Genomic DNA, 27,997 nt, shown 5'->3' on the forward strand with positions numbered 1-27,997 from the left:
ATGGATTACTATTACATGAAGGAGAAAAAGAAGCTTTCATGGTTTCAGAAATTGAAAAACAAAATTAAACCTGACAAGAAAATTTCAACACGGGGTGGAAGATTACTTCATAAGTACAAAACACCTGCAGCTTATATGTTGGGTGAATATGGTTATCATACTTGTCTTTGGATTGAGAATTGGATGAAGTATACTGAAAATGATGGTGTATTAGCATGGCCGGAAGATGGATCATTTAACATAGCAGTTTTGAAAAATTTAAGAGAAAAAATGATGAAACTTGTACCAAAGCCTAGACCTACTCAATTTGAAGCTTTAATTGAATGGGAAGATGAAATGTTTGAATTAGAACGAGAGAGTAGAGGAATATTAGGGGGAACAGGATTAGGTCTTAATAGAGAAACACATGAGGATAGAATGCGTCGATGGAGAAGTGCAGACATGTGTGATAGTTTGTATCCAGTGAGATTAATTGATGAGGTAACTGGACAAAAGAGTGCCCAAAAGAATAGTGAAGAAAGTGATTCAGAACATGCGGTATTAGAAGAAATTTATACTAGAAAACCGCCACCTTATCAACCAGTTTGTTCTCCAAGTGCCCCTCAAAGAGAAATTATTGAGGAGACATCTCCTAAAACAAATCCGAATTATAGAGAAACACCTGAAAGAGTAGAAACAGGACGTTATTCAAATATATCAGGAGAAAATAAAAATTATACTAAAACTCTAGTTCAAAGAAATGAAACTCCAAGAAATGGAAATAGAACAGAAAGGTATGAGGAATTACCAAATACCTCAGAATATATTTGTTCTAGGAATGAATTAATACAGCAGTTAACTAAAAGCATGGAAGCAGTAACGGTACCTGTAACAATTGGACATGTTCTTCCAATATTTGATCAAAAGGAAATTAGGCATTCAGCTTTAACTGTTCCATTAAATTCAGAAATACAGAAAGTGACTGAAAATTTTTATTCAGATTTGCCTGAAATACATCAAGAGAAAATAATGATGCCTGACTTAACCTTTAATCAAAGTTCGTCATGTAAAACTCCATCTGGTGCAGAATCTGACTCTGCAACTCCGGAAAAGAGTCTGAGTGAAATAGATTTAACACACACTCCAGAATGTAAATTACTTGATATTTCAAAATTGAAAGCAGATTTAGAGGAAATAATAATTGGAACGATTGGAACTGACAGATTGAAGGCATATCAGGATGATGAATTATTATTTATTTGCAAAAGCATAACATGGAAAACGAAAAACAAATATGATCAATTAGAGGATATGGCTTTTGAATTAGAAATAGATTTAAGTAAGCAGAAGAATTTGCAGGAAACTTATAGGGTGGATTTCTCTGAAAAAGACATTGAAAATATGAATACCACAGGAAGAATCATTCATATAAAAGACTTAATTGTGATTTTGAGAAAATGGGGTGAATTAAGTAAATGGAGAGCGAAATGGACAAAGAAAAGAGATGAAGACAGAACAAGTTTAGCTTTTCCTATCAGAGAAAAGGAAAAAGTAGTAAATGAGTTTCCAATGAGAGAAATAGTGGGAGGAGGGTATGTGCATGTCCCATGGACAAGACAGGACATTTTAATGTTTACAAATGATTTTCCTCGATTAAGAGAAAAACCTGTAGAATGGTATCGACAGGTAGACAGATTTGTGAAAGTTTCAAAAGTTTTGTGGGTTGATCTTGATGGATTCTTTGACATATTTGTCCCATCAGATCTTTGGACAGAATGTAAAACTACTATAAATTGGCCTAGAGAAGAATATCCTCGAGATAAAGTAACAGGTGCTCCTTCACCAGAGGTAATGAGAAAGTACGAACAGGTAATTGAGTTTTTGAAAAACAAGATTCCCCCAAAAGAGATAGATTGGGTTAAAATAGATGGAACAATCCAAGAGTCAAAGGAATCAGTACATTCATTTTATGAAAGATTACTGCTGGTATTTAAACAATACAGTGGTTATGAACATTTAACTGAAAAAGACATGAGCCATTTTATATACAGATTTGTATATGGCTTGAGACCTGAAATTAGTGAAATGGTAAGAACTGGAATAGTTGGTTAATAGTCACACACAGTAGATGATATATTGAGAAAAGCAAAATACTGTAGTGATGAAATAGAAGCTAAACAAAAGAAGTTGAAAGAAAAGGCTATGTGGGCACAGGTAAAAGTGGCTGAACAACAAATAGCAAGTTTAGGAAATAAGAATGTTGAACAGAATCAAGGGAAATTTTAAAGTAATTATAATAAGCCAAAATTGATGGGAAATATAGAAGAGTTAAAACAGAAACTCCCATGTTTTAATTGTGGTGAAATTGGACACTAGACGCGTGAATGCAAGAATCCGCCCAGAACTTATTTAAAAAATACATCATTAAATCCACAGATGCAGAATGAGATAAATGAGCAGCAACAGCTACAGCGACAGGTAGTGATTCAGCAAAGTCAGTTACCACAACCGCCACTTCCAAACTGTGTAAATGTGCAGAGATACAGTGCAGAAACAGGATTCAGCTGAGGTGAACAGGTAAACAGATCGCCAAGAGTGAATGTGTCAAATGTGTCTCAACAATATTGGTTGAAAGAAGATGGAGGGAGTGAATCTGAAGAATACTTCTGACGGTGCCTGAGAGAGGAGGAAGAGTGTGTGCTTGGAGCCACTCTTGAGGTAGATCAATCTGGTCCATTTGTAAATGGTAAAGTGAATGATGTAGAAATTACTTTCCTAGTGGATACAGGTGCTACCCGTTCTACTGTTAGATCAGTGGAAATAGAAAACCTTCCTCTCTCTGGAGATAAAATCCAAGTAGTAGGTGTAGCTAATCAGCAAATAAAAACAGATTTAACTGAACCAGTTGAAGTTGAAATAGGTAAATTTAAAGACATGCATAGATTTGTAGTTTGTGATAGCAGTCCTGTAAATCTATTAGGTAGGGATATTCTTTGTAAAATGAATTGTGCAGAATATTGCTCACCGAATGGTATAGAGCTTCAAACTCCAGAAGAAGATGGGCTTTACAAATTAACAATGTCAATGGTTGAGGCAGAAGAAAGTAAATTATTTCCTGTGTTTGATAAGAATAATTTACCTGAAGTATTAAAAGACACAGTAAATGTAAAAATTTGCGATTTCACTGGAGATGAGATGGGTTTGATGAAAAAGGTAGATCCAGTAAAAATATCAGTAAAACAAGGAGCAGATTATCCAAACATTCCTCAGTATAAAATGAAAGCAGAAGTGATTTAAGGTGTTACCCCTGTAATAGACAAATTCATAAAACAAGGTGTTCTAAAATAAATTGAGAGTAGTCTATGTAATTCATCTATTATGGGAATTAAAAAGCCAAATGGAACCTTTAGAATTATTCAGAACCTGAGAAAGGTTAATAAAATTGTTCTTCCATGTTGCCCAATTGTACCAAATCCAGCGGTAATTTTATATCAGATTCCTCATGATGCAGAATGGTATACGGTTATTGATTTGTGTAATGCATTCTATACTGTTCCATTGCATCCAGAGAGCCAACAAATTTTTGCGTTCCGGTTCAAAGAGCGTATTTTAGCATGGTGTCGAATCCCTCAAGGGTACGCCAAAAGTCCATCTATTTTTAATCAGTTGCTAAAGAAATCATTGGAAAATCTATATTTACCTGGAAAATCTACGTTAGTGCAGTATATTGATGACCTCCTTGTGGCCGCAAAAACAAGAGATAATTGTGTAACAGATATCATTATTCTTTTAAATCATCTGGCAGATGAGGGACACCTCCTGTGAAATTACAGTTTTGCAAACAAGAAGTAAAATATCTTGGTCATAGAATTGCAAAGGGAGTTAGACAAGTGATAACAGAAAGAATAAAAATGATTCAAGCAAAGCAACCTCCAAAAACACAGAGACAGTTTAGAATGTTTCTAGGAATGGTAGGTTATTGTCGCCAATGGATTAGTGGGTTTTCAGTAATCGCAAAACCACTGCAGAGACTGACAAAAGCAGACATAAAAGACCCAATTAGCCTAACAAAAACCGAATTAGAAGCTTTTGAACAGTTAAAGAAATGTTTGTGTGAAGCTCCAGCATTAGGAATGCCTGATTATTAAAAAGAATTTGAGCTGTATTGCAGTGAAAGAGAAGGATGTGTATTATCAGTTCTGATTCAAAGACATGGAAAACTGAGAAAGCCAATAGCATATTTCTCAGATGTTCTTGGCCCTGTTGCAAAAGCATTACCAGGTTGCTTAAAAGCAGTAGCTGCAACAAGTGTAAGTTTGGAACAAAGTGAAGGAATAATAATGGGATTTCCTGTAAAAGTATATGTACCACACTCAGTTGAAATTCTCCTCACTAGAAGCAGAACACAACATTTGACAAACAATAGGCTAACAAAATATGAAAAGGTTATTCTTGGCTCGGACAATGTTTCAATTGCAAGATGTGTGAATTTAAATCCTTCCACATTATTACCTGACACTATTGAAACAGAAATCAGGGATGAGGTTGATCATGAATGCCTGGATGTATTAGAATATTGCACTAAACCAAGACAAGACATAAAAGATGTCCCGTTAGCTGAATCAGATTATGTTTTGTTTGTTGATGGTTCATGCTTAAGAACAGATGAAGGTGTTCTGAGTGCAGCATATTCAGTATGTACAGTTGCAGATGTATTTGAAGCTTCTTGTCTCAAAGGAATTCGGTCAGCTCAAGTAGCAGAATTAATTGCTTTGATTCGTGCATGTGAATTGGGAAAAGAGCTAAAAATTACCATAGTGACTGATAGTCAATATGGTTGTGGTGTAGTCCATGACTATGGCCAGCTCTGGTCTCAAAGATGTTATTTAACTTCTGCGGGATCACCAATAAGAAATGCTCAGTTGATTAAAAGATTGATTGATGGAATTCAGCTACCAGAAAAAATTGCAGCAATACCATGCACAGCACATAAAAGAGGTGAAGATTACATAACAAAAGGAAACTCATATGCTGAATCAATAGCAAAATTCTGTGCAAAACATAATGTGTACCTAGAATCGGGAAAAAGAAAATGAACATGTTTTGAACTCACTTATGCTAACATCTGTAGTTGAAACTTGGCAGGAAGTAAAACAGTTGCAAGATAAGGCAAATGATGAGGAGAAAAACACATGGTGAAAAGCAGGATGCAGACAAAGAGAAGAAGATGAGGTTTGGGTTTACAAAGATGACAGAGCAGTAATGCCAGATAGTATGATTTCTGACATGGCATGCATGTACGATAGTCCAGGACATATTGGTAGAGATTCAATGATTAGATTATTTAGACAAATATGGTACAATCCAAAATTCAGAATAATTGCAGAGTCCCTTTGTCAAAGATGTCTTATCTGTCAACAGATCAACCCAAACAGAAAAACTGTTGTAAGCATGGGAACCATAGGATGGGAGGGTGGTCCATTTACCAGAATACAGCTTGACTTCATTGACATGCCACCTCACAACAAACTCAGATATGTCTTGGTGATAATCTGTTTGTTTTCAAGATGGTAGAAGTATTCCCAACACGCAGCAATGATTCAATTACTGTGGCAAAATTGCTTTTGAGAGAAATCATACCAAGGTATGGTTTTCCAGTGACGATCGAGACAGATTGTGGCACACATTTTGAAAACAGATTGCTAAAATTAATTTGTGAAGCCTTGGATATAAAGCAAAAATTACATTGTGCTTACAGACCAGAAGCATCAGGTGTTGTTGAGCAAGTGAATGGTACAATAAAAAACAGAATAGCAAAGATGTGCTTAGCAACAGGAATGAAGTGGACAGATGCACTTCCACTTGTTTTGATGTCTTTGAGAAACATTCCAGATAGAAAAACAGGATTGAGTCCTCATGAAATATTAATGGGCAGAATTATGAGGCAAGCATTTGTTCCAGTTGATAAATTGTTGATCAATAATGATAGCATCATTATGGACTACTGATAAAATCTATCTGATGTGGTGACTTCTGTGTTCCATCAGATGGGAACTGAAGCAATTACAAAAGAGAAAGAACAAGCTCATGATCTGTTATCAGGAGACTGGGTAAGGACAAGAGTACATCGAAGAAGAAATTGCCTAGTACCAAGGTGGCAGAAGGCAAGACAGGTGATATTAGTAACAACAAATGCAGTAAAGTGTAGGGGATTGAAGAGATGGATTAATGCTAGCCACACCATACGTGTGCCAACACCTGAGAATCCCGACGAAGGAGAAACAACAGCTGATTCAGATTCAGAAGAAGAACCTGAAAGAAATCCAGATCCTGAAGATCGACAAGAAAGTCGACATCTGGAAAATTCAAATGTGAATGGAGCATTGAATGAAATTGTGATACAAGATCTGCTAGATCAAGAAGCAGAAAAGGAAACTGAACAAGAAGTGATTCAAGACCAAGATCAGGAGAGTATTGAAAAGCAGATTGGAAGCTCTGGAAGAAGGAACAAAAATTCTGAAACTGGCGAATTGGAAGTAATTGAGGAAGAAGAAGAAGAAGATATTCCAAGTACCAGCTATAAGGATGTTGTTCCTAACAGAGTGAAACTGCTGAGTAAAGAAGTACCTGAATCTAAAAAAGAATATGATACAATAAAACTGATTATTAATGGATCAGCTGATAACACAGAAAGTGAAACCGATGATAGTGGAGGTGAATCAAAATTAAAAAGATCAAGGAAAAGAGCTTGGAGAGTGGAGTATAATTTTACGGAACCAAAAAGAAAATTAACAAGAAAAGGAGATAATTGGCCAAATGAAAACGAAGGCCTAAAATTTAAATTAGTGAATAAAGCAAAAGAGCAGGTGAATGAGATCACAAGTCAAAGAGGAGAAGACTCAAATAAAGAAAATCAAGCAGGAAAGAAAATAGAAGCGATAAACAGAAGAGCAAAAAGAGTAATAAAGCCAAATCAGAAGTACAAATCACCTGAGTGGACCTATATTATAATTACACCAGTAGTAGAAGTAAATAGTAGTCAAGGAAATGTAGATGATGCAAGTGATAATGATTGAATTTGTTCATTAGGTGACACAAGGTTGAAGAAATTGTGTTAGCTGGAAAACACATTGATGTATGACATAAGGTCGAAGAAAAGCTGTTAGAAAATAAAGTTATCTGTTAAAAAAAAGAGGGGAGTATATTTAGTAATTTTTCATTTTTTCATTTTCATTTTTAGTAAAGATGCCTTCTACTAATAATAATTCGAGATGCTCAATTTTCAAAAGATGTTGCAAATTGTCTTCAATATGTGTAATCTTGATAATTTTAGTTTAGTTAATTTTAGCTGTCATTTTTCCTTTGGAATAGATAAAGACATGTATAAAACTAACATGACTAGTAAAGTTGTGGTTAATCATGATAAAGTTGATGAGGCTGATAAAATTATTGTACATAAACCAGAGATTCCTCAAGATAGATCTGTGGGAGATTTTTCTAGTAATACCTTTTCAAGACTTTTTTCTGAATATGTTAAGGTGATGGACGCAAAAGACTGCTACATTTGAGTGAAGTTACCGACTTCTGTGTCTGAAGGTGTTACGTATAATATGCTTCCTCTTACTTATGGCATAACATGTAGTGTAATAGCTAGTTTGTTTTATAAAACTGGATGTTTGGAGTATCATTATTCAGATTTTGCTGAAATTTTTGCAAATTTAAAAGTTGAAGAAAGCTTAAATAAAATGAAATATGCTAAACAGATGAGGGAATTTTTCCTAGAAACTAGTGAACTCACTTATGAGTATGCTTTTAGAAATAATTTAACATGTAAATTGAGAACAGAAGAGAAGACATTCTTAGATATGATGGAAGAGAGAAGGGCAATTTACAAGCGAAGTGAGATGTTGAAACCGATTAAGTCTAAATTTTGGCAGATGGAAGATGAAAAGCTTAATGGTAGAAATGAAAATGTTGCAAATCATATAGATAAACCTGTTAATGGAAAATGTTGTATAAGAAGAGATAATACTTTGTTTGATCATTATTTTGTAGGTGCAAGTCAATGTGAAGACACTTATCGTATTATAGGGGGTTGGGGATTTAAAGGAGGCAAGGATCCAATTTTTCCTGGAATTTATTTTGTTTGTGGGAATAAGGCTTATTACAATCTCCCAGACCATTGGTATGGGACGTGTTATGTAGGTTTAGTTTTTCCCAAAAATGTTCATGTAGATAGAAATGCAAAATGTTCATTTCATTTGAAATTATCAATCAGTTGAATAGATTTAAAAGGGAAAGTTTTACAGAAATAATGAGAGACATATTTGGTGCATTAATACCTATGGAAGGAATAACCCTGAATGCAAAGAAAACCAGAAAATTTCTACAATTGTTGATAGATTGTCAACAGATACTGCAAGTGGATTTCAATTAGTGAATACAGAGCTTGTTGCTATGAGAACTATGGTGATGCAAAATCGTCTTGCTCTAGACATTTTGCTGGCAAAAGAGGGTGGAGTCTGTGGAATTTTGCATGTTCAACATTGTTGTACTTACATACCGCTATAGTGATACTTTTGTTAAAAATTAGTTGCATGATACACAAGAGAAGAAAACATGTAATAAAAAAGAAAAGAATTTGCAAACTAAGAAAAGAAAAAGAAATAGAAAAGAGTTTCAGAGAATTCAATATGAAAAATGCACAAAACCAGATAAATCTAAAATTTAGAAATGTAATGTAAATGTATTTGAGCTTATATAGCGCCCGCAGTGGGTTTCCCAGCGCTTGCTTAGGGAACCCGTCCTGGTATTCCCCTGTGAGATAACCCCGGCAGGGTATCCACAAGGTGAAAGCCAGGCATCCCGCCGCGAGGGGTCGTTGTGGAGATTAAGCAAGCTATTGCCCAGAGTCGCAGAGTGTGAACCCGTGAGTCGAGAAAGTACCGGAGCGAGAATTATCGAGTCCGTGGAATTTTTAGCCCAAGACCCGCCGAGGCAGGGAATTGAACCCTGGTCCAGGGCCGATCTCAGCTTCCGGGTCTGCCACCTCTAACCCCTGAGCCACACTTCTCCACTTCTAACATTAAGAAAGTCCAAAACATGTTCAAGGGTTGAAAATGTATACATTTTGGGTATTATTTGGTGATTTAGAAATCACCAGATGAGGGAGTTGATGGAGCAAGGTGAAAAACAAGATTTTGTTCAAACTTGTGAAGTTAATCTCCCATAACAGTAATTAAATTAATAAGCTTGTGGTGAAATTACTAATCAACTTAGTTTAAGAATACATTCATCAATACACGCGGGATAAACTAATGTGGTTTATGTTGCAAACCCTAAGAGAAAAAAAATAATAAACTAACCTTGTCTATTGTCTTTGTCAGTATTTATATTGCTGTTTGACTGTGCTTATTTTGCTAGGTAACATAATTAACAGGATTATTTAGTAAAGGGGGTGGGTAACAGAATGGGTCTCAATTCTTTAATTAATTGATGTCTTGTGTTTGTTTAATAATTGTTTCCAAAGGGAGGCCTAAAGGTGGTTCAGAGAAAATGGCTGACAGAGCTGCAGACGCAAAAGCTTGTCCAGAGTGAAGTCTTTGCACATGCGTAGCTGTGAAGATTTTTACTGCATTGTCATCGTTAATTAAAAAAGCAGCTCTTTGGTCGAGTTAAACGTGCTCATGGAGAAAAGGCTCAAGGACAGGAACTTAAAGTGTCTGCCAAGGCTAGGAAGTAAATGTTCGAAACTCGAGAAAAAAGTAACTTTCTTGGGGAAGCTGAAAGATGTGGAAATGAAAGACAATAGGGCTTATTTGAAGCCTGGACTTGGTCGAGAAACGGAAATGACCTAATACATTTTTATCATGGACTGACACAGGACAGCCAATGAAAAGCTCAGATTTGCTTAAAAAAATGTAAAATGTAGAAAGTTTAGCTAGAGAGAAAGGTATAAATTATGACACTATGAGCAGGGAAAAAACTCTTACTTTCCGATTTCTAAATGATGTGACATGATATTGAACCTTTGGCGCATGTAAGGACAGCAGACTTTTAAATGATTTTTCCTTTTTAGGTGAAGTGAGAAATAGTCAGGGAAATAGTGTTAGGGATTGAGAACTGTTATTCTACTAATACTTCGTTTTTCTGAGCTTGCTTTGAAAATGTCAGTTTAATTCATTTCCTTATTAAAATGCTGCTTTCTTAATTGCTTATAAAATAAAGATTCTAAAACGTAAATGCTTTTTCTTTATGGAAAAATAAAGTTAATAAAATTAGATTTGAAAGGACAAGCTGGTCTTGTTTATTCATGGTCTAGTTTCCATCAGTTGATCCAATCGCCTTAGTGGTTTGATTAATAAATAATAAATGTTTAAACTCATGATAAAGATAGATAAATTGCAGTTGTATATAAGATTGTAAATAATATGTGAGTAGTTTAATTAATCATACCACCTGATTCAGTTGCTCAAAAACTGTCTCATTGGTATTATGGGCCTTTATTTGTGTTTCATGATTAATGGTGAGTAATTGAGGTATAGGTAGCTTTATGAGATTTCAATCAGAGCGCTGGATCAGTTGCTTTTATTAATTCCAAGTTGGCTTGGAAGGTTTTTTTTACCAATCCAAAGCTATAATACTGTGCCTGGAGTGCTAAAATGCTTTTGTCATTTCACAGTGTGGCATGGATGGCACTAGCCAATCCTATGTTTAAAAACTTTGTTGTATAAATGGTAAAATACGTTTCCCTTTCTAGCTTGGTGAGGATGGCATTGTGTTAATCCTATGCTTAAAAACATGGCTAAAAAAACAGACATTTGAGCTGAGCGATTTTTGGAGTGCCACTGTAGATATAGGGTGCTCTATATAGAAGCTGCTCTCCACCTAAACTTGAGAACTACCAAGCATTCTCTGCTTCTTTGTTGTATGTATATGTATATATATATTCAACAAAGTTCCTGCTCGCCATTCCAGACGAGAACAGCCAGGTAAAGACCTCACAAATGACTGCAAAACAACAACAGCAATCAGGAAGCAAAGTCTTCAAGTGAAGAAGCAGAGTAGGTTTATTTTACACAAAATCAAGAGATAGACATAATGTCTGTCCATGACGCGTTTCACTCCACGAAGGAGCTTGATCATATATATATAACCACACAGAGATCTCCATCCTGAGCTGCCCCCAAGGGAGGCCTAGGCAACACAGGTGCAGTGATTCCAGTAGTTTGATCCTACGAAGAAAAAAGGTACCATATTCCAGCTCTGGCAGACACAGCATTTATTAAAAAATAATAAAGGTTGCATGTAACAATGTCCAACCTTGACGCGTTTCGGCACTTGGAGTTTTCACAAACTCTACGGCTTGCTTCAGTGATGTTACATTATTGGCAGCATCCCCAATTTGAAAATTGTTCCAGCACCACAGCAATTCACTAGCTAAGTCAGCTAAGGCCTTACATGCCACTTTTCTTGCAGATCCATAATCTGTCAAAATAAATTTAAAGGGGTGGGGGGTCAAAAAAGAAATGATTTCCCATTTTACCTTCCATTTGAAATTGTGCTAACACTTACAGCCCGAAGAGCTGAATATCTTTACATCAAATTGGCATGAATTTAGAACTTTAAGCAGAAAGAATGTTTTTGGGTGCAATCTGTTTTTTTCATTTTTGAGATAGTAGTATTTTTTTAATTTGCTGAGCAGGATTTAAAGTGTTATTTACACTTTTACATGTCTCAGCCATTTGAACTCGTAACTCATGACTTACGAAGCCTGTCAATTCATTTTGAAATTTTTAAAGAAATGTGAATCATTGCTTAAGAGCTCAGAATTTTCTTTTTGGTCATCCTAAAACTCTTGAGTTGAAACCAACTTGTGAGTTTCGCTGTGTGGAACAAAATGTACACAGCCATGGGACGTCACCCAAGATAGCTCCTGCTCACCCCATTGGTAGCTTGGCAGAGCAGTCAGGCTTATTCTAGAGACAATGTGTAAAGCATTTGCATAAGACACACACACACACCAGTGACACAGAATGTACACCACAAAGGAGACTTCACACAGTAATATATAAAAATATCCTTTGCATTATACATAAAACACCTAAGACCACAATCACATAAATCAGTTTGCCTCTAGGCAATTGTCATAATAACACTTAGATCATGAATCACTTTGCCATAAAGCAATCATCACATCATCACATAGATCATAATGACTTTGCCAATCAGGCAAAGTAAACATAACAGGTAGTGTACTGAAGCCATGCATATAAGTTGCACAGGTTATTCCAACACCTTATACCTTCCCTGTGCATACATCACCAAGCAAAACAAGGTAACCACCAGTATAATCATAAATGCATAGAGCACAGTGCATCTAATACACATAGTATGGTAATTTCCCCCCAACCCGCAGGTGGCAATGCCCCCTGCCCACCTACACCATTGTCTGTGGTAATTGCCTTTGTGCTGAAACCGCACTCCTCTAGTTTCAGCTACTGCCTCTTGGGCCGGGGAGGCAATTACAACCCTCCAGCACCTTCACCCGGTATGTCACTAGGGTAGGGGGAGGGCCACACACTGTGGGGAAACCTCACTCGGCCTAATGTATACATAAAGGTAGGGAAACTGCTTGTTCTGGCCCTGTCCTCACACCGACACAGCCCCCAGCAGACTCCCATCTGCTGCACGGGAAGCTCCTCGCTGGTCTCAGTGGCAGGTACGCAAGGTGCCGGTCAGCCGGATGTCATTACGCCTTCCATGTTAGGCTGGGGCGATGAGGGCTGGGCTCCTTCCTTGTCAGATGGGGAGGGCCCTGCACCGCAGACTCCTCACAGCATTGGAATCTAGCTTGGCTGGACGGCTGTGTTAATGATGGCTTTTCCTGTTGGTTGCTTGGCAATTATGTTTTTTTTTTTCATGCTGCCGCTCACGCTGGCAAGGTGTTTTCCCCACAGCACAATGTACCTTTTGAAATAAACAGAAATTTGCAATCCCACTTCTTCCCTTGCTTCGGGGTTCAGGTTGCTACGGCAACCAGTCACATACCCAGGCAAGCTTTCCGGCAAATAGTGCCCCCTGAGCGGGGTCTTGGTAATGCGACCTCCGCTTCTATTTTTACCATGCAAACCACATAGGAATAGCAGTGCTTACCACGAGCTGGTTGCGGTTTGCTCCTTTAGCGCTGCCTCAGCTTGGGAAGAGAAATCCAGCTCTCCCCTATATTCTTTAAGAAAGCCATAAGAAATAAAGCGCTCCCTGTGCACTTTTCTTTACAAAGGGGTGCAGACCAGTAAAGTCCTTCGCCTGCTCCTGCCAGGAGCAGCAATTGCAACCGTCCTACCTCAAACACATCAGGGCAAGCTCTCCTCAGACAGTTCTCCAGTTTTCCTTCCAGGCAGGGTCCTTTTTGGTGCAGCAAGGATCTTCCCTGAAGTCTTCTATCGCCCTGACAGAAGCAGCAACTGCAGGCCAGCCCACCCCTCACACAGAAAAAGCAGTGCTCTTCTTTTTTCTTGAAGTAATCTCTTGTCCTGGGGTTTAAGGTATTATGCTTAAACCTCATTTTGTCATTGTTCTCTTTGTGGCAAGGGTCTCTGAACCCAGTCCAAAACAGCTCTAACCTCCCTGGTGCAGCATGACCACAGGGGGAAGAGACGGCATTGTGCAAAGTAGACAGAGCCTATTCAGGTGCAAGCAAAACTCCTCACACCACTCTAAATGCAGACCAGGTCTATTCTGCGCAGCAAGGAGTCACCCATGCAAGAAGGGCACACCACAACTTCCCTTGTGACTGTCTAGAGTAAATGCACATCGCCAGCTCTTGTCACTCCAAAACCAGATGCCAAATACACAAACACTCAGAAGTACACAGAATGGTCCACAGAATGGTCCAGTAAGAAAATGCCCATTTTCTAAAATTGAAGGTTTACCCTTCGATGAAAGTTAAGATCTAATGGTGTCATTTGACGTCACATCCCTCTATAGCCAGATTCCCCAAAATGAAGGCTTAGAAGCTATGGAATTTTTTCTTGAAACAAGACCAAACCACAAAGAGTCCCAACTAACTTCATAATTGATTTGGCTAGCATAGAACTGAAATGAAATTATTTTCGATTCATCAATGCGTTCTACATGCAGGTGAAGGGGACCGCCATGGGGTGTCCTAATGCACCGGAGATGGTGGTCCTCTTCATGGCCCTGTGTGAGGAGCGCTTTGTGTATCAGAATAACCCCTATCGAGAACATATAACAAAATGGTATCGGTACATCGACGGGATCTGGTGTCAGTGGAACGGTACTGAAGAGCATCTGGTCCGTTTCCATGAATGGCTCAATACGAGACATCCCGATATAAAATTCAGTGTCGCATATAGTCCGACACGTCTGACTTTTCTGGACGTTGAGGACTTCTCATGAAATCAAAGATTGGCAACTACACTATACCGCAAAAAGACTTACAAAAATACCATCCTCCATTACCGGAGTTTCCACCCTCAAAGCTTGAAAGCAAATTTACCTTACAGTCAACTATTACGGATTAGACAAAACTGCTCAAGGAAAGAAGACTATTTGGCACACTCGGAAATTCTATGCGAGCAGCTTGTAGCCAGAGGTTACCCTAAAAAGATGTTAAAATACGCTACCAAACGCGCTTAGTTTACACCTAGGGAGGAACTACTGACCAAGAAAGACAAGAAACCTCTTGAGAAATTAGTCTGCGTAACGACGTATGGTCTATATACCAATAAATTCAGACCGATCATTCTAAGAATAAGAAATCAAATCTCTAGAGTTGCGGAAACAATAGATAGCTATTTTACTCAGTAAATCGTGCATGCTTCGTTTCACCAGAGATGCAGAGAAATAGAGAGACGGGCGTTTTCAATAAAAGTATTTATTGAACAGTCTTCTTTCTCAAGCATTGGAAATGAACTGCTACAATCGTAATACTGGTTATAAAGTACAAGGCATATAATACGAACAGTATTATAAAGTAGTACTGTAAAAACATGATATGTTTTCTAAGCCATAAAAGTGCATAAAATTTATAAAATACATACAGTAATAAATAATGACTAAAAGTACTCAACTGGTGCTTCTACAATACGCCTACCCCAGTGTACCTAACCTGAGTCTAGTACTAGGGAGGAAGTAAGTGAGGAGTAGCCTAAGTTTAGTAGTTCTCTGCCAGGAATCTATTCCAAGAATTCTCTAAGAGGTCTAATCAGCTCCGTACCTTGGTTTTAGAATGAAGGAGGTCTTGTATCCCTTTCTCGGGACTCGATTTCCCAGATACCCGCAAGGGTAGTCCAGAAACACTGGAGCTGGATTTCTCGGCAGGAGAAAAGACAGCGTCTCTCAGTCCGTCAGCTGGAGGGTCTGCTTCCTTCGGCACTTGCTGCTGCAGGGCGTCGGGCAAGTAGATAGTCGATCTGCTCCAAACCACTGTGTGTTTGACTGGGCAAACCTGGGCATATTTATACTTTGAAGGTGCCGAGTTTGACGCATGTTTGGACTTAATATCGTCACTCAAAGGCTACATTCTTGGAAAACGCCAGGAGTTCTTGGAGAACTTAATATTCAAGCAGGGGGAAGTTCCTAGCTGCTGAAGGTGGGTTTTTCCAAGAAATCGGTGTTAATACTCGGAACCTATTGGAAGTAGCCATGCCGTATTTGGGCTGTATGGTTTAGACCAAATAGGGTAGTGTGTTCTACGCCTATATAAGGATATGATAAAATATACCTATATAAAGGCATGAATCGGGAAAATTACACTAGGGGCCTAGATTCGATAACAACACAATGGTTCAACACTTTTTGGAAAATAACCACACGGAAAAAGAGTTTAGGTGGACAGTGCTTTCAGGTATTAAAACTCCACCCCGTAGTGGGAATGTGGAAATTAAACTGCTAAAAAAGAGAATCCTACTTTATACTGAAATGTAACTGTGTGAGGGATGGACTGAACGAAATGTCCGAGCTATGAACAACTGTTCCAGTCCTCTGAAATGACAACCATAACTGTAAACTAGATGAACCCGCAATAAAATCCCATCAAAAGAGAGACACTAATTATAAGCCGGCTCTATAGACTACAGCTCCCATAATACCGCTGTCTGAACACACGTGAGATGAGTAATTTATTAAAAGTCACGTGTTCAACACTCATTCGGCAAACCAAACCCGGCGGTGTGTGAGTCCACCAGAGTAAAGTATCAACTCAGTGACAATTGATAGAAAAGGTGAGGCAGATATCAATGGGGGATATAACTAACAAAGTCATAGTTAGCTTGCCAAAAACAAGATCGGCCCTTGGTGCTCACGGCAACCATTAATCTTTGTTAGACGCCGCACGTTGCAGAACGGAATATGCGGTGACGGCGTTAGAGTCCAAAAGAGAAACGCTGAAAGCGCGGCGAACACGTAAACCACGAACAAAGTAAGTTTTTGGCTTTAAGAACGCCGATGCAAAAGAATATACACGTAAACACAACTTATTAAAATAATCTCTATCCTCCGATAGACCGCGCCACTGCTGCTGAAATCGTGACAAACGACACATGGGAAATCAATACAGGACTAGCCAAACTTGATTGAAAAAAAACCTCATAAGTAAGTCCTTGGGCCGTATTCCATCTTTCTTCTTTTAATTAATGCGCAATTAATCACTGTTTCAACATGTAGCCTGAGACAATCGCTTTGTCTTTCATTTTAGAAACAAATAGGTGTTGAATGAAAACGTCATGAGAATTGGAAAAGATAGAACTAAGTGAATAAGCTAGACAGAGGTAATCGTTTTGTACCTGACATACATAGCTCATTTGAATTGGTGAAGGCCAAAACACTCAATTGTTCCCCCCTTATCCACCAACAGGTACCCAGTCAAGCCCTGATGAAAAACCCTGCGAACTATAAGTGGGTTTGGAAACGCGCCGGCTGTTCCATATCTCTTTAAATCCACAAAGGGTTACAAGTTCATATGTGTACACTCGTGTGGTGTATACATGCAATAAAGTTACGCCAAAAAAACCATCCCTTGTGAGATCAGTCCTACATTTAGTAAAGAAAGGACTTAGGTCTGTTATAAAAAAAGTACTAGGGTACAATTGTAATTTGTGTCTTAAATGTTGTCAATTACACGTAAATTGTTATGAATATAATTTTGTTTGCATCAGTTCTGTATAAAGGTTTGTAAACTATAAATATATGGCAATGTGTCAAACTTAGACCATTTTCAATGATTTAACTGTACAAAGTGATTTAACTAAAATATTTGATGATAAATACATCGGTACCCATGAAGTAATTTAACAGGGTGCATAGTCTGCTTTGAATAAAGAGCAGCACCAACAAAACCGAGACCGAGTCTCTTTGTTGTGAATATCAATTTCTAAAAGGGGCATTTTCAAACACACAATTAAAAAAACGTTTACCAAAAGGTGTATTCATAAATTATGTGTGTCCCAATTGGAAGTTACACATATAAAATTGTTACGGTGCAGCCCCAATGATAGCCTATGGGATGGACAGCTTTTCAATAGTGAAAAATGAAATAGACAGTATTTGACTTTCAGGATATGTCACACACACTTGCGCATGCCCTACCTTTCACGTACACTGCACCCTGCCCATGGGGGCACCTCGGCCCTACTTTAGGGGTGCCTTACATGATAGGAAAGGGAAGAATTTGCCAGGGGTGCATTTACCAACGCAATATGGCAGTTTACAACTGTGCGCAATGACACTAAAGCAGAGGTCTTCAAACTTTTGGGTGCTGAGACCCCCCTGTCAACATTTTCAGTCGTAAGGACCCCCTCCTGACAAACATTTCTAAACCTGTAGGCAGGGCTACTGGAATTATGAGGCAGGTGAGGACAAAATTACATGACAGCTTGATTAAATTGTGTGGGAAGAAAATTTTAATAATGTTAGGTGATGCAGGATTATTTTGGGATAGAATTGCTTCATTATTTTGACATTTTTGCTCACAGTAACCCTGAGGAAAGATTTCACCCCATCAGTACCAGTTTATAACCAAAATATAGCAATTAAAATCAGAAAAATGCCTAGTCAACCTTTGTGAATGGCCTACCACTCCGCAGGAATACGTGCTGCCACAATAGAAGCTCCCCTGTCCCTGGCCGGGAGCAGCAGGGGTCCCTTAAAACCCTGGCAGTCTTGTGCAGAGTTAAACAATTTACCCATGCCGCTTTCCTCTCACCCCTCCCTTCCATCCCTCTCTCCTCTCCTCTCCCAATCCCGGATCCCTCTCTCACTTTGTAGGCCATTTTCATTCACCCCTTTTTACAACGTCTGAACTCTCCCCATTCAACTTCTCACTTCACCCTTATCACCTTTTTCCATTCTGTCTTTCCCCTGCCCTCATCTCTAACAGTCTCTCGCAATTATCTCATGGCCTCTCTGGCCCCATCACCTCCCGTGCCCATCTGAACTTCTCATTCACCTCAAGTCTCTCCATTCAAATTGTTGTCTATTTGCATCTTACACCTCTCCTGTCCCCCCCATTCATTGTTCACATCTCTCCTTTGTTCTTCCACACCTTCTTGAACCAATGTCTCTCTCCCCTGTTACCTCAGTACCAGTGCTTAATTTGAGCAGGTGGTTTCCAGTGCTCTGCACTGGCACCTAATTGTGCACACTAGCACTATGACCGTCTGCCACACGGTGGCTCTGACTGTGTAATTTAGAGATGAGCAGAACAGCTGTTTGTTAATTCAATATACATTAGAAGCGATAAACTCCTGACATCCATGCCATTCTTATAGCTTTGGGGGCTTGAAATAGTCACACTTGTACAAGTGTTTTGGTTGGTAGTTGCATAGGTTTTGTGATTGGCCACACAGGCAAGGAAATGGGTGGGTAATTAAAGTTGCAGTGGCCTACTGGTGAGGTCCCTGGCACATGTTTTATTACAAATTAATCACTGCTCAGCAACCCACCCCAGTACTCCCTCTCTTCCCCTATCGCTGCTGTCCCTCACCCATGTCGCATCAAATTACTTTTTAGGTCACAGATCATCTCTCAGCTATCTTCTCACAGTTTAACAGTAGCCCTCCTCTGTGCCCTCAACTTTCCCTCACACTCACTTCTCGCTTGTCCACACTTCCCTTCGGCACTTCACATTTTTCCTCATCCCTGACCTCTTCAATCAAATTCTCTCACTCCCTTACTGTCCTTTCTCATCCTCTCATTTCTACTCACCGAGCACACGGGTTTGGACCTGTATGCTCCTCTTGGCCTGTCCCACTCTCCTTATTGTTCCCTAATTCAGGAAGGCACACATTGTCTGTCTTGCAGTTTTGGTGCAGGCCACACAGTTATGGAACATGCACCCTCCTTTGCTTCACTCCACCAAGAATCTATTATCCCTTAAGAAGATATAAAAACCTATGCTCTGTAGGTCACCCCCTTTGGCTGGTTCTCTTTCCCCTTCTGTGTGTCTCTCATTTGCCTTCAGGCAGCAGATGGCTATTAGCCCCAGGAAACATTTTGGTAACAGTAGCACACCCCAAATGTAAATAATAATGGTAATAGGCAGAAGAAGGGGAGCCACTAGACCCAAACTTCACGGGGGCCTACACTCCCAGGCAGGGCAGGCCCTAGCACTGGTCACACATGATGCAACAGTCTTTTTTGGTCCCCCTCCCCCATTTCCTCCTTCTCCATAAATTCCCTCTCTACCACTCACCAACAATGCACCTCATCTCTCTGTAGCACCTTTCTGACAAACATTTGTTTATAGAACTACTCATAGTTTACTCACACTCAGTTCTGTGATCTGCATAGTACATGTTTTTTGTAGCAGGCACAGTAACCCTCTGCACTCTGTGGATAACAAGAGTGCCCATGTGAGTGCACAGTGAGCAATGCAACAGTGTGAGAGTAGGGAAAGAGAAGTGACTGCAGGGTGAGTGAGGTGACCATATGAATTTGGATGCGATTGTAAGTGCAGAGTGGGTCAAATGAATGCATGGTTAATGATGGGGTTGTTTGAGTGAGTTGCAAGTTGATCAGTGAGGGGGCGGGTGAGTGAGGTATCACATGAGTGCAGGATGAGTGCAGATGAGTAGTGGGAATGCAGGGTGAGGTACAGGGTGAACAGCCCAAGTGCATTGTGAGTGCAGAGTGATCACTGTGAGTGCAGGGTGAGAGGGTGAATGATGTGAGTGCATGGTTTTTATTTATTTATTTAGTTGCAAAGTTTTATATAGTGCTGACTAGACCCGGAGGTATCTGAGTGCTTTACATGAGGATCAAGGGCATTACAGGTTACAAAGTTACATAATACAAGTTACAAAAATTATTTCAGTTATAAGAGCATATAAGGGCATAAGAAAGGAAAGATAGTGTTACGCAGTAGAACGATTGTCACAAGAGCATGGAAAAAACAACAATAAGTGAGAAACACAATGGAAAATGGTCCTATGCATAAATAGAGCATAGCATAACTGAAACACAAGTCCTTTGGGGCAGAGAAGATAATGGGGGAAAGAGAAGGAATAAGGAACGCAGCTCAGGTCAGGCAGAACAGCAAGGTGAGAGCAATCGTAAAGGAAGGCAGCAAAAGGATGAAGAGGGAAGGAGGACTGGAGATCGCAGATCATAGTCGCCTATGAGCAAAGATTCAGGGCTGAGATTAGCTCCATTGTTTTCAGATCATAGGTAATTTTGCCGAAGGCTGGGGAGGAAGGGGAAACAATGGAGAGACGAGGAGAAATGTGTCCAATGTCCAGCTGGGTAGGTGACGGCCGAGGGGGTAAACCAGAGCCGATCTCCTCTATGGCTGTCAAGGCAGATCCACCGGGCATCGGCCATGTTGCTCGGTCTCATACATACATGAGTAAGTGTTAGTATTGTAGACTTTCTTTTTGTCTGTGGTTTTGCAACTCACTTTGCGCTGAGGAGATTCATGTAAAATTAGCAAACCCTATGAGCACACCAATATTACTTGGGATTATTGCTTTGGGATTTCCCTGTTTGCTTTTGGCTGCTAAAGCATCAATAGATTCGATGGCAGAACAGGTTGCATACCCACAATCCCAGGAATCTGGGTGGAAAACATGAAAAGGCCACAAACACGGCCGACACATCGTTCGACTATAGCCTCACTGGGGAATTGAGAGTGGAGTTAGAGAATCCACTCACCATGGCCATCGAGGATGGGGGTTGTGCGGCGGCAGGGAGTTAGCGCCGGCCCTAGATCACGAGAGACCGCTCGGGTGGAAAACAAGGATGGCCTCAGACGTGACCAAAAAGAGCGCTTTGGCCTCACCTGGAAGCAGGGTCATCACCATCTTGTGAAGCCAAAAACCTCTGGAGGACTCGCCGAACAAGGAGAATAGGCAGTCAGCAAGCCAGCGAGGCCGGTGGCAACTCGCAAATCTGGTCCAGGTGCTCCGACGGTAAATAAATTGGATTTCGAGAGGGTCATCGATCGATCAACAGTGGAATCACCAGAGGGCACGGGTGAGGGCTGAGCGGTGGGAGGGGGGCACAGTTCCGGCCCCCAAGCTCCGGTGACGGCTCGAGCCGAAAGGTTTCCCACACGACGAGCCAGCAAGCAGTCTCAGTAGTGGGGGGCCAGGGTGAAAACAACACTTTGGGATTCCTCCGTGTCAGCGCGCCAATGAGGAGAAGGTGTCGAAGAAGGAGCACACCTAATCCAGAGGAAAATTCGTCAAGCAATGGAGTAGCTTGTCTGATGGTAGAACAGCCCTGATTTAATGCGAAACCAGCTCGGAGGGCTTGATCTTGGGGAAGAGCGGCGAGGCGGGCAGGATGAAGAGGAACGTCGAGTCCCTATGGTTCATCCCAGATGGTAAGCCAAGTTGTTATACCAAGTTCGATGCAAAAGGGAGTTGGAAGTAAGTAGATTGGCAGTGGATGGACGGGTAAACAAAGGGATTTATACCGATTTGGTAGTCCCTGACCCGGGAGCTCCCGGGAGGAGCTCCTACTCTGCGGCCTTCTTGGTGTGTATCATATTAATAGTGGTGGTGGTGATAGATGGTGATCAGTGTGAGTGCTTTGTGATCGCTGTGAGGGCAGGGTTAGTGTGGAAGTGCGAGAATGAGAAGTGAGTTCTCTGAATGCAGGGTGCATTCCCAGACACTTGAAGTAACTCAGCATATTATTGACGGCAGCGTAGGGTTTAAGATATAAGTTAAACTATTGCTATTATGGCATTAATCAGAGATCGAGGATGGAGGAAATAAATAATATGCTGATCCTGCACACACTTCCAGTCCTATGGTTAGGGTTGCCTGCTCATTATTTTGATGTCCCAGACGGTAAAATAATAAGCAGTCACCTAAAGCTGTATATTTCAGCACTCATCTGTGCATGCTTGGAATAGCAAATAGAAATAGAAAGCACTTAATTGTGCTCTAGGGCTGCCTCAATGATCCATGACTGATAATTAAAGGAAACAAAGAGAGAAAAGTCACATTACGAATGAATGCATATGATTTTATTTACAATGCTATTTAGTGTCAAGAGGAAGCCTTTGCAGGCTATTTAAACATCAAATGGCTAGTATTTTTCTTTTGGCATCCCTACTTTATAGTTATTTTCATGAAATGCATTCTCACACTACTGCAGTAAATGTAAAATAAAAATGTAAGGAATAGGCAGAGAATGGGCCCAGGGGTTACTGGAACTAGAAACAAAACTAAGCCTCAGTAACCAGTTTACAAAAGGTATGTAAATATGCAAATGGTCTTTAAAGACCTGTGAAAAACTCATTCTTGCCATGCTGTGCTGGAGATAAGACTGTAGACGAGCCCACAGCAGCTCGAGCTGAGACGCACTATGGGGGAGTAGGGGGGGCTGAATCCCTTGTAGTCCTATGGGCCTGGGCAGAAGTGTGACCAGGAATTCGCGACCCCCTTTCCATCACTCAACGGCCCCCCTGGGGTCACGCCCCACACTTTGAAGACCCCATGCACTACAGTGATAGGTCTGAGACACATTTACAGGGCTACTCAGGTGGGTGACACAATCAGTGCTGCAAGCCCACAAGTAGCATTTGCTTTACAGGCCCTGGCACACACTGTAAACTTTATTAGCAACAAATATGGCAATCATGGCTAACCAATCCTATTCACAATTTACACCAAGACCATATGCACTTTAGCACTGATCAGCAGTGATAAAGTGTCCAGAATCCTATAGCCCATGAAAACAGGGTGAGAAAAATCAGAGGCAAAAGTAAAAAAGTTTGGGGATAAACTTGCAAAAAGGGCCGAGTCTAACAGTGGGAATATTAATTAATTAATTATTTGTGGGTGTGTAATGCGCTAGAATCGACTCCCGAAAGAGTATCTCTGCGCAGTAGACTGCTGGGGAACCCGTCCTGGCTTTCCCTGTGAGATGGTCCCTACTGGGTATCTCCAAGGTGAAACCAGGCATCCCCGGCGTATGTGGGGGGCCGTTGTGGAGATGAGGCAAGCTAATGCCCAGAGTTGCCGAGTGTGATCCCTGGTTAGAGTAGGCACCGAGATGAGAATTATTAAGTCCGCTGACCCTGGTCCACGACCCTGCTGCGTCGGGAATTGAACCCTGGTCCCGGGCCGTCCTCTGCTCTCGGGTCTGCCACCTCTAGCCAGTGAGCCACACGGTTAGTAAAATAATAAAAGAGTTAAGGGAGAATTTTCTTCTTTGCCAGTGCTATCATACCAATAGGAGCCAGGAGCACATTTTTCCAGAAGCACACTTGCAATTTGATGCCATCAGGGAGGCCCTCATGTTGCCCTCATGTAGATCTAGTCGGGTATGATAGAGGCAGATCCCAAGGTAGCAAACTGCCTCTCCGCACCAATGGATCTGAGCATTGCCAAAGAGTATCTCTTGTGGCATCGGTGGTGGGCAGGGCAGATAGACAGATAATTTTGCCCAGATTACCCAGAGCCCCGCTTCTCTAGCAGATTCAGTCCAGTCAGTATATCATGTAGCAGGGAGAGGTTGGTCGTTATGTCCTGTAGATATGAAAGTAAATTGTCAGCGTACAGGGATATCCTTTGTGTCCTGTCCACTAGGGGGATGCCCATGTCTCAGCCTCCCATCACAGCCAGATGGCAAGGGGCTCCATGACCTTCTGGAATGGGTCTGGAGATAAGATGACCTGTATCTGGTAGGTGGTATTGATGTAGAGCAACTTAGTGTAGGTGAGCAAGCATTCTCCAATTCCCATGAGGGCTAGGACCCAGTAAAGTAATCTGATGTCAGCAAGTCGAATGCCCTCTCAAGATCCAGTATGAGGTAGGCCACTTGTGGGAAACGCGGCAGTGCCTTGTCATGTGAAATAGATGTCTGATCTTTTGCAAGGTACTGCATCCTGATATAAAGATGTTATAATTGGGATGTATTAATTCAGGGAGAACCTGTGCACATCTACTAGTAAAAATTGTCCCTAAGATCTTATAATCTGCCCCAAGGATGTCAATGGGTCAGTATGATGCTAGTTGTGTGGAGTTCCTATTCGGGTTTGAGAATGGAGACTAAGAGGGATTCCCAAAGGGATTGAGGGAGTTCACCCGTACGTAGTGCTATTGGCAACCCGTCGAGGCCCAGAGTATTTATGTAAGACATACTTTTGAGCATAAAGGTAATTTGAACTCCATACTTTACTTGTACCTCTGTCATACTGGGAAGAGGTATGACCACAAAGGTAAGCCACTTTTCACACCCTAATTTGCATTATTCAAGAGACACATCACAGGAGAAAGGCCAGACTATTCAAAGTTATCATGCAAGACACTTGTGTCAGGAAACAAGGCAATTACTCTCCCTAGTCTACTATGCATACTTTTCCGCATGAGGAGAGGTATGAATGCAGAGGTATATTTCTCTCAAACTCTTTTAGAGACACCTCTTACCCTGGTAAGATATGTTAGCAGAGAGACGAGTCCCTTCCCAAACAGCAATGCATATCACTGTCCTAAGAAGAGGTGTGAGGACAGAAGCTACTGGTTTACTACACTGTACTGTACTCTTGGCAAGGTAGGGAATTTATATTCCTTGAAACGCTTATCCTAAAAATTACTGAAAGGGCCAGGAGTAAAGGAAAGCTTAAAAAGAAATACTTTTCTCCTAGTCCATTATTAAAGTTAAATAAAGAGATTAACAAACTTGTTAGGACGCAATATTTATTCAGATCAGGAGAAATTGGGAGACAGCTAGCGTTACTAAAGCGAAGGAGGGTCAGACTGAGAGCCAAATTAAAAAGAGACAAAGAAGATATGGTATGGATCAGTTTAAGAGAAGCATCTTGGAGTAAAAACTCTAGAGATTTTTGGTCCATAATAAGACAAGGATGTGGGTCTGTTAAAACATCCACTCCTACTGTTATTACTGAAGATGTCTGGACCCAATACGTGCTCACCTTATATGCATCCAATGGAGCTGGTGGGGACGCTTGGGTTCCAGAATGTAACATTGATGATAAAATGGAACTCCCCACTGAGTACTCCATAGCCACCGCAATTAAGAGCATGCGTTCTTCTGGGGCTATGGGTCCAGATGAAGTGCCCATGTCTATAATTAAGCAAGACGTAACAAATTGGAGCAGGATCCTGCTTCCTGTGTTTCAGGCATGCTTCAAAAAGCGAACAGTTCCTGACTCTTGGCGGGGAAGTATTTTAATTCCAATTTTTAAAAAAGGAGACCGTGAGAATCCTGCTAATTATCGCCTAATTGCGTTATTAGATGCGATTGGAAAAATCTTCGCTAAAATGCTTTTAATATTAATAACAGATTGGGCACTTTTAAATAATGTTATTCCCAAGGAACAGACAGGCTTCCGAAAAGAGCATGGAACTTTAGATAACCTAACTATGTTGCATGTAATCGCGGACAAATATGTGCGTGTTCGTGGCGGGGGCATATATGCAGCATTTATAGATTTCTCCGCAGCGTTCGATAGGGTTGACCGACCGACGCTGTGGAGAAAATTGATGTCATTGGGTATGCCGCGATACTTATTGGAGTTAGTTATGTCCCTGCACTGTAACACCTGGTGTAAGGTGTTACAAGGCGGAGAAAGGGGTCTTACGCAAGCAATCCCCTCCTGCAATGGGTTAAAACAGGGATGTATACTAGCACCCACATTGTTCTCCCTGTACATGGCCGATCTGCCTACGGTAATTGCAGAAAGTGATGGTCTTGCCCCAGTAATTGGAGGGACTGCCGTATCTATTCTAATGTATGCTGACGACATACTAATTTTAGACCTGACTCCTAAAGGTCTTGATAATCGTCTTCATACTTTGAATGATTTCGCGGAAAAACACTGTATGAAAATTAATAGTTCTAAAAGCAAGATCATGTGCATCTTTGGTAAAAAGAAGTGCAGATCGAGGAACTTTAATTGGTCATTAAGCGGAGAAAAACTTGAAGTAGTTAACTCCTATACATTTTTGGGCAAAATAATATCTTCTAACCTTAGTGAGAAGCCTCACCTCGAAAATAATTCTAGAAAGGCAACTGCCCATGGTATGGGATTATGTTCACTATATAAAGCGACAGGGAAGAGGCATTTCTCCTCTTGCTTGGAGGTATTTAGAGCGAAGATTCCCGCCACCCTCCTTTATGGAATAGAATTGGTGGATTTAAAGCAATGGGATTTTATGCAAAAAGTGGAGGGAAAGGTACTAAGGTAAATCTCCTCACTTAATTCAGCCTGCTCCACGACTTCCTGCAGACTAGAATTTGGTCTGCGAAGTTGTTGGGCCCAAGGGCTGGCCGCTCTTGTGAGGTGGATAGCTTCCCTGGCCAGAGCTAAACCAGGAACCCTACGTGAAATCATAAAAAAAGAGCTCTTAGGTACCTTTAATGAGTTTTCGCAGCTGGTAAAAAATTTTAGAAAAGCTGTTGTATTACTGGAATTAGATGAAAGTATGTTATTTTCTCTTTCTCCATTAGAGTTAAAGCAAAAACTAAAAAGTAGGTCCTGGGAACTATGCTATAAGATGGATATACTCGCCCAACAGAAGTATAAAGAAAGGGAAGCTCTGGTCCTAACCTATACACCTAAACTTGCACAACAATATGTAAGGTGGAATATACCACATGGTGTTCGTAGGATATGGTTCCTTTTACGCCATAACTTGCTTCCACTTAATACACTTCTTGCAAAATGGTATGGTGTGACTGATTTATGCAACCTATGCAATAATGCTGCTCAAGACCTCAACCACGTATTGTTTATCTGCCCGATATTACACGAATGGCGCAAAAAATGGATAAAACCAATCTGTTTACAGTTGGGAATTTTGAATATAAAAATGTTTTGCCATGCTCTGTATTGCCCACCCAACGAAATGTTCTGTTCCAGATTATTTAATTATTTTAAAGGTTTTTTAGATATATATTAATATGAGTTTGGGAGATGCTGCTGAGTTCATTATCTGCTTATATTTAGTGGTTACTTCTGAAGTTGTCTGTATCTTGTGCTTATTTTTTATGGATATTATGTATGTTATTTTATGTGGCCCTCGATGAGAGCCAAATCATAATAAATAAAACTTTGAAACTTTGAAACTTTACTGTACATCCAAGTTCTCCTAGTTGTTAGTGCAGAAGACAATGTTTTCAGAGGTGTACACCCTGCTCAACACACTAGTTAGCTTCATGCAAGGTCTCAGTAGAGAGACTAGTCTCTCTCCATAGTCTAGAAGTTGGTATTGCAAGAGGTAATTATTGGAATGAAGGAAAATGTTAATTCTTCCACTAAAGTAATTCTGCTAGAGTATCACAGGACTGTTTAATAAAAAGAGGTAGCAAATAATTTGTGCTTATAAATTATAACTAGTACAACAGAAAATGTTCAGTGAAAAAGTGAATTTCATTAGAAAAGTAAGCTCTCACAAGAGGCCCACAAGAGTCAACCGCAGCATGCATGAGAGCATCAGGGCTCCAGTGAATGTTGTGAGAGTCATCAAGAAGGACAAAAAAGGATAACAGTAGAAACAACATACATTACGAAAGTATAGGG

At 40.4% G+C, this 27,997-nt stretch overlaps 1 protein-coding gene across 1 annotated transcript; it reads left to right on the forward strand.

Annotated features, from left to right (window-relative positions):
- On the forward strand, positions 1 to 27,963 carry LOC147661053 (uncharacterized). Its single transcript, XM_086951368.1, has 2 exons — positions 1 to 1,240; positions 27,815 to 27,963. Exons 1-2 carry the CDS (start codon positions 1 to 3, stop codon positions 27,961 to 27,963), a joined length of 1,389 nt encoding a protein of 462 aa, XP_086807494.1.
- Positions 27,964 to 27,997: the final 34 nt, after the last annotated feature.

The sequence above is a fragment of the Lissotriton vulgaris genome, unplaced genomic scaffold, assembly GCF_964263255.1.
Source record: "Lissotriton vulgaris unplaced genomic scaffold, aLisVul1.2 SCAFFOLD_1048, whole genome shotgun sequence".
Classification (NCBI taxonomy): Eukaryota; Metazoa; Chordata; class Amphibia; order Caudata; family Salamandridae; genus Lissotriton; species Lissotriton vulgaris.

Coding starts and splice junctions, on each gene's coding strand:
- LOC147661053 (XM_086951368.1), top strand. CDS start 1: ATGGATTACTATTACATGAAGGAGAAAAAGAAGCTTTCATGGTTTCAG. Junction 1,241..27,814: donor TGATGAATTATTATTTATTT/GCAAAAGCATAA, acceptor AATTATAACTAG/TACAACAGAAAATGTTCAGT.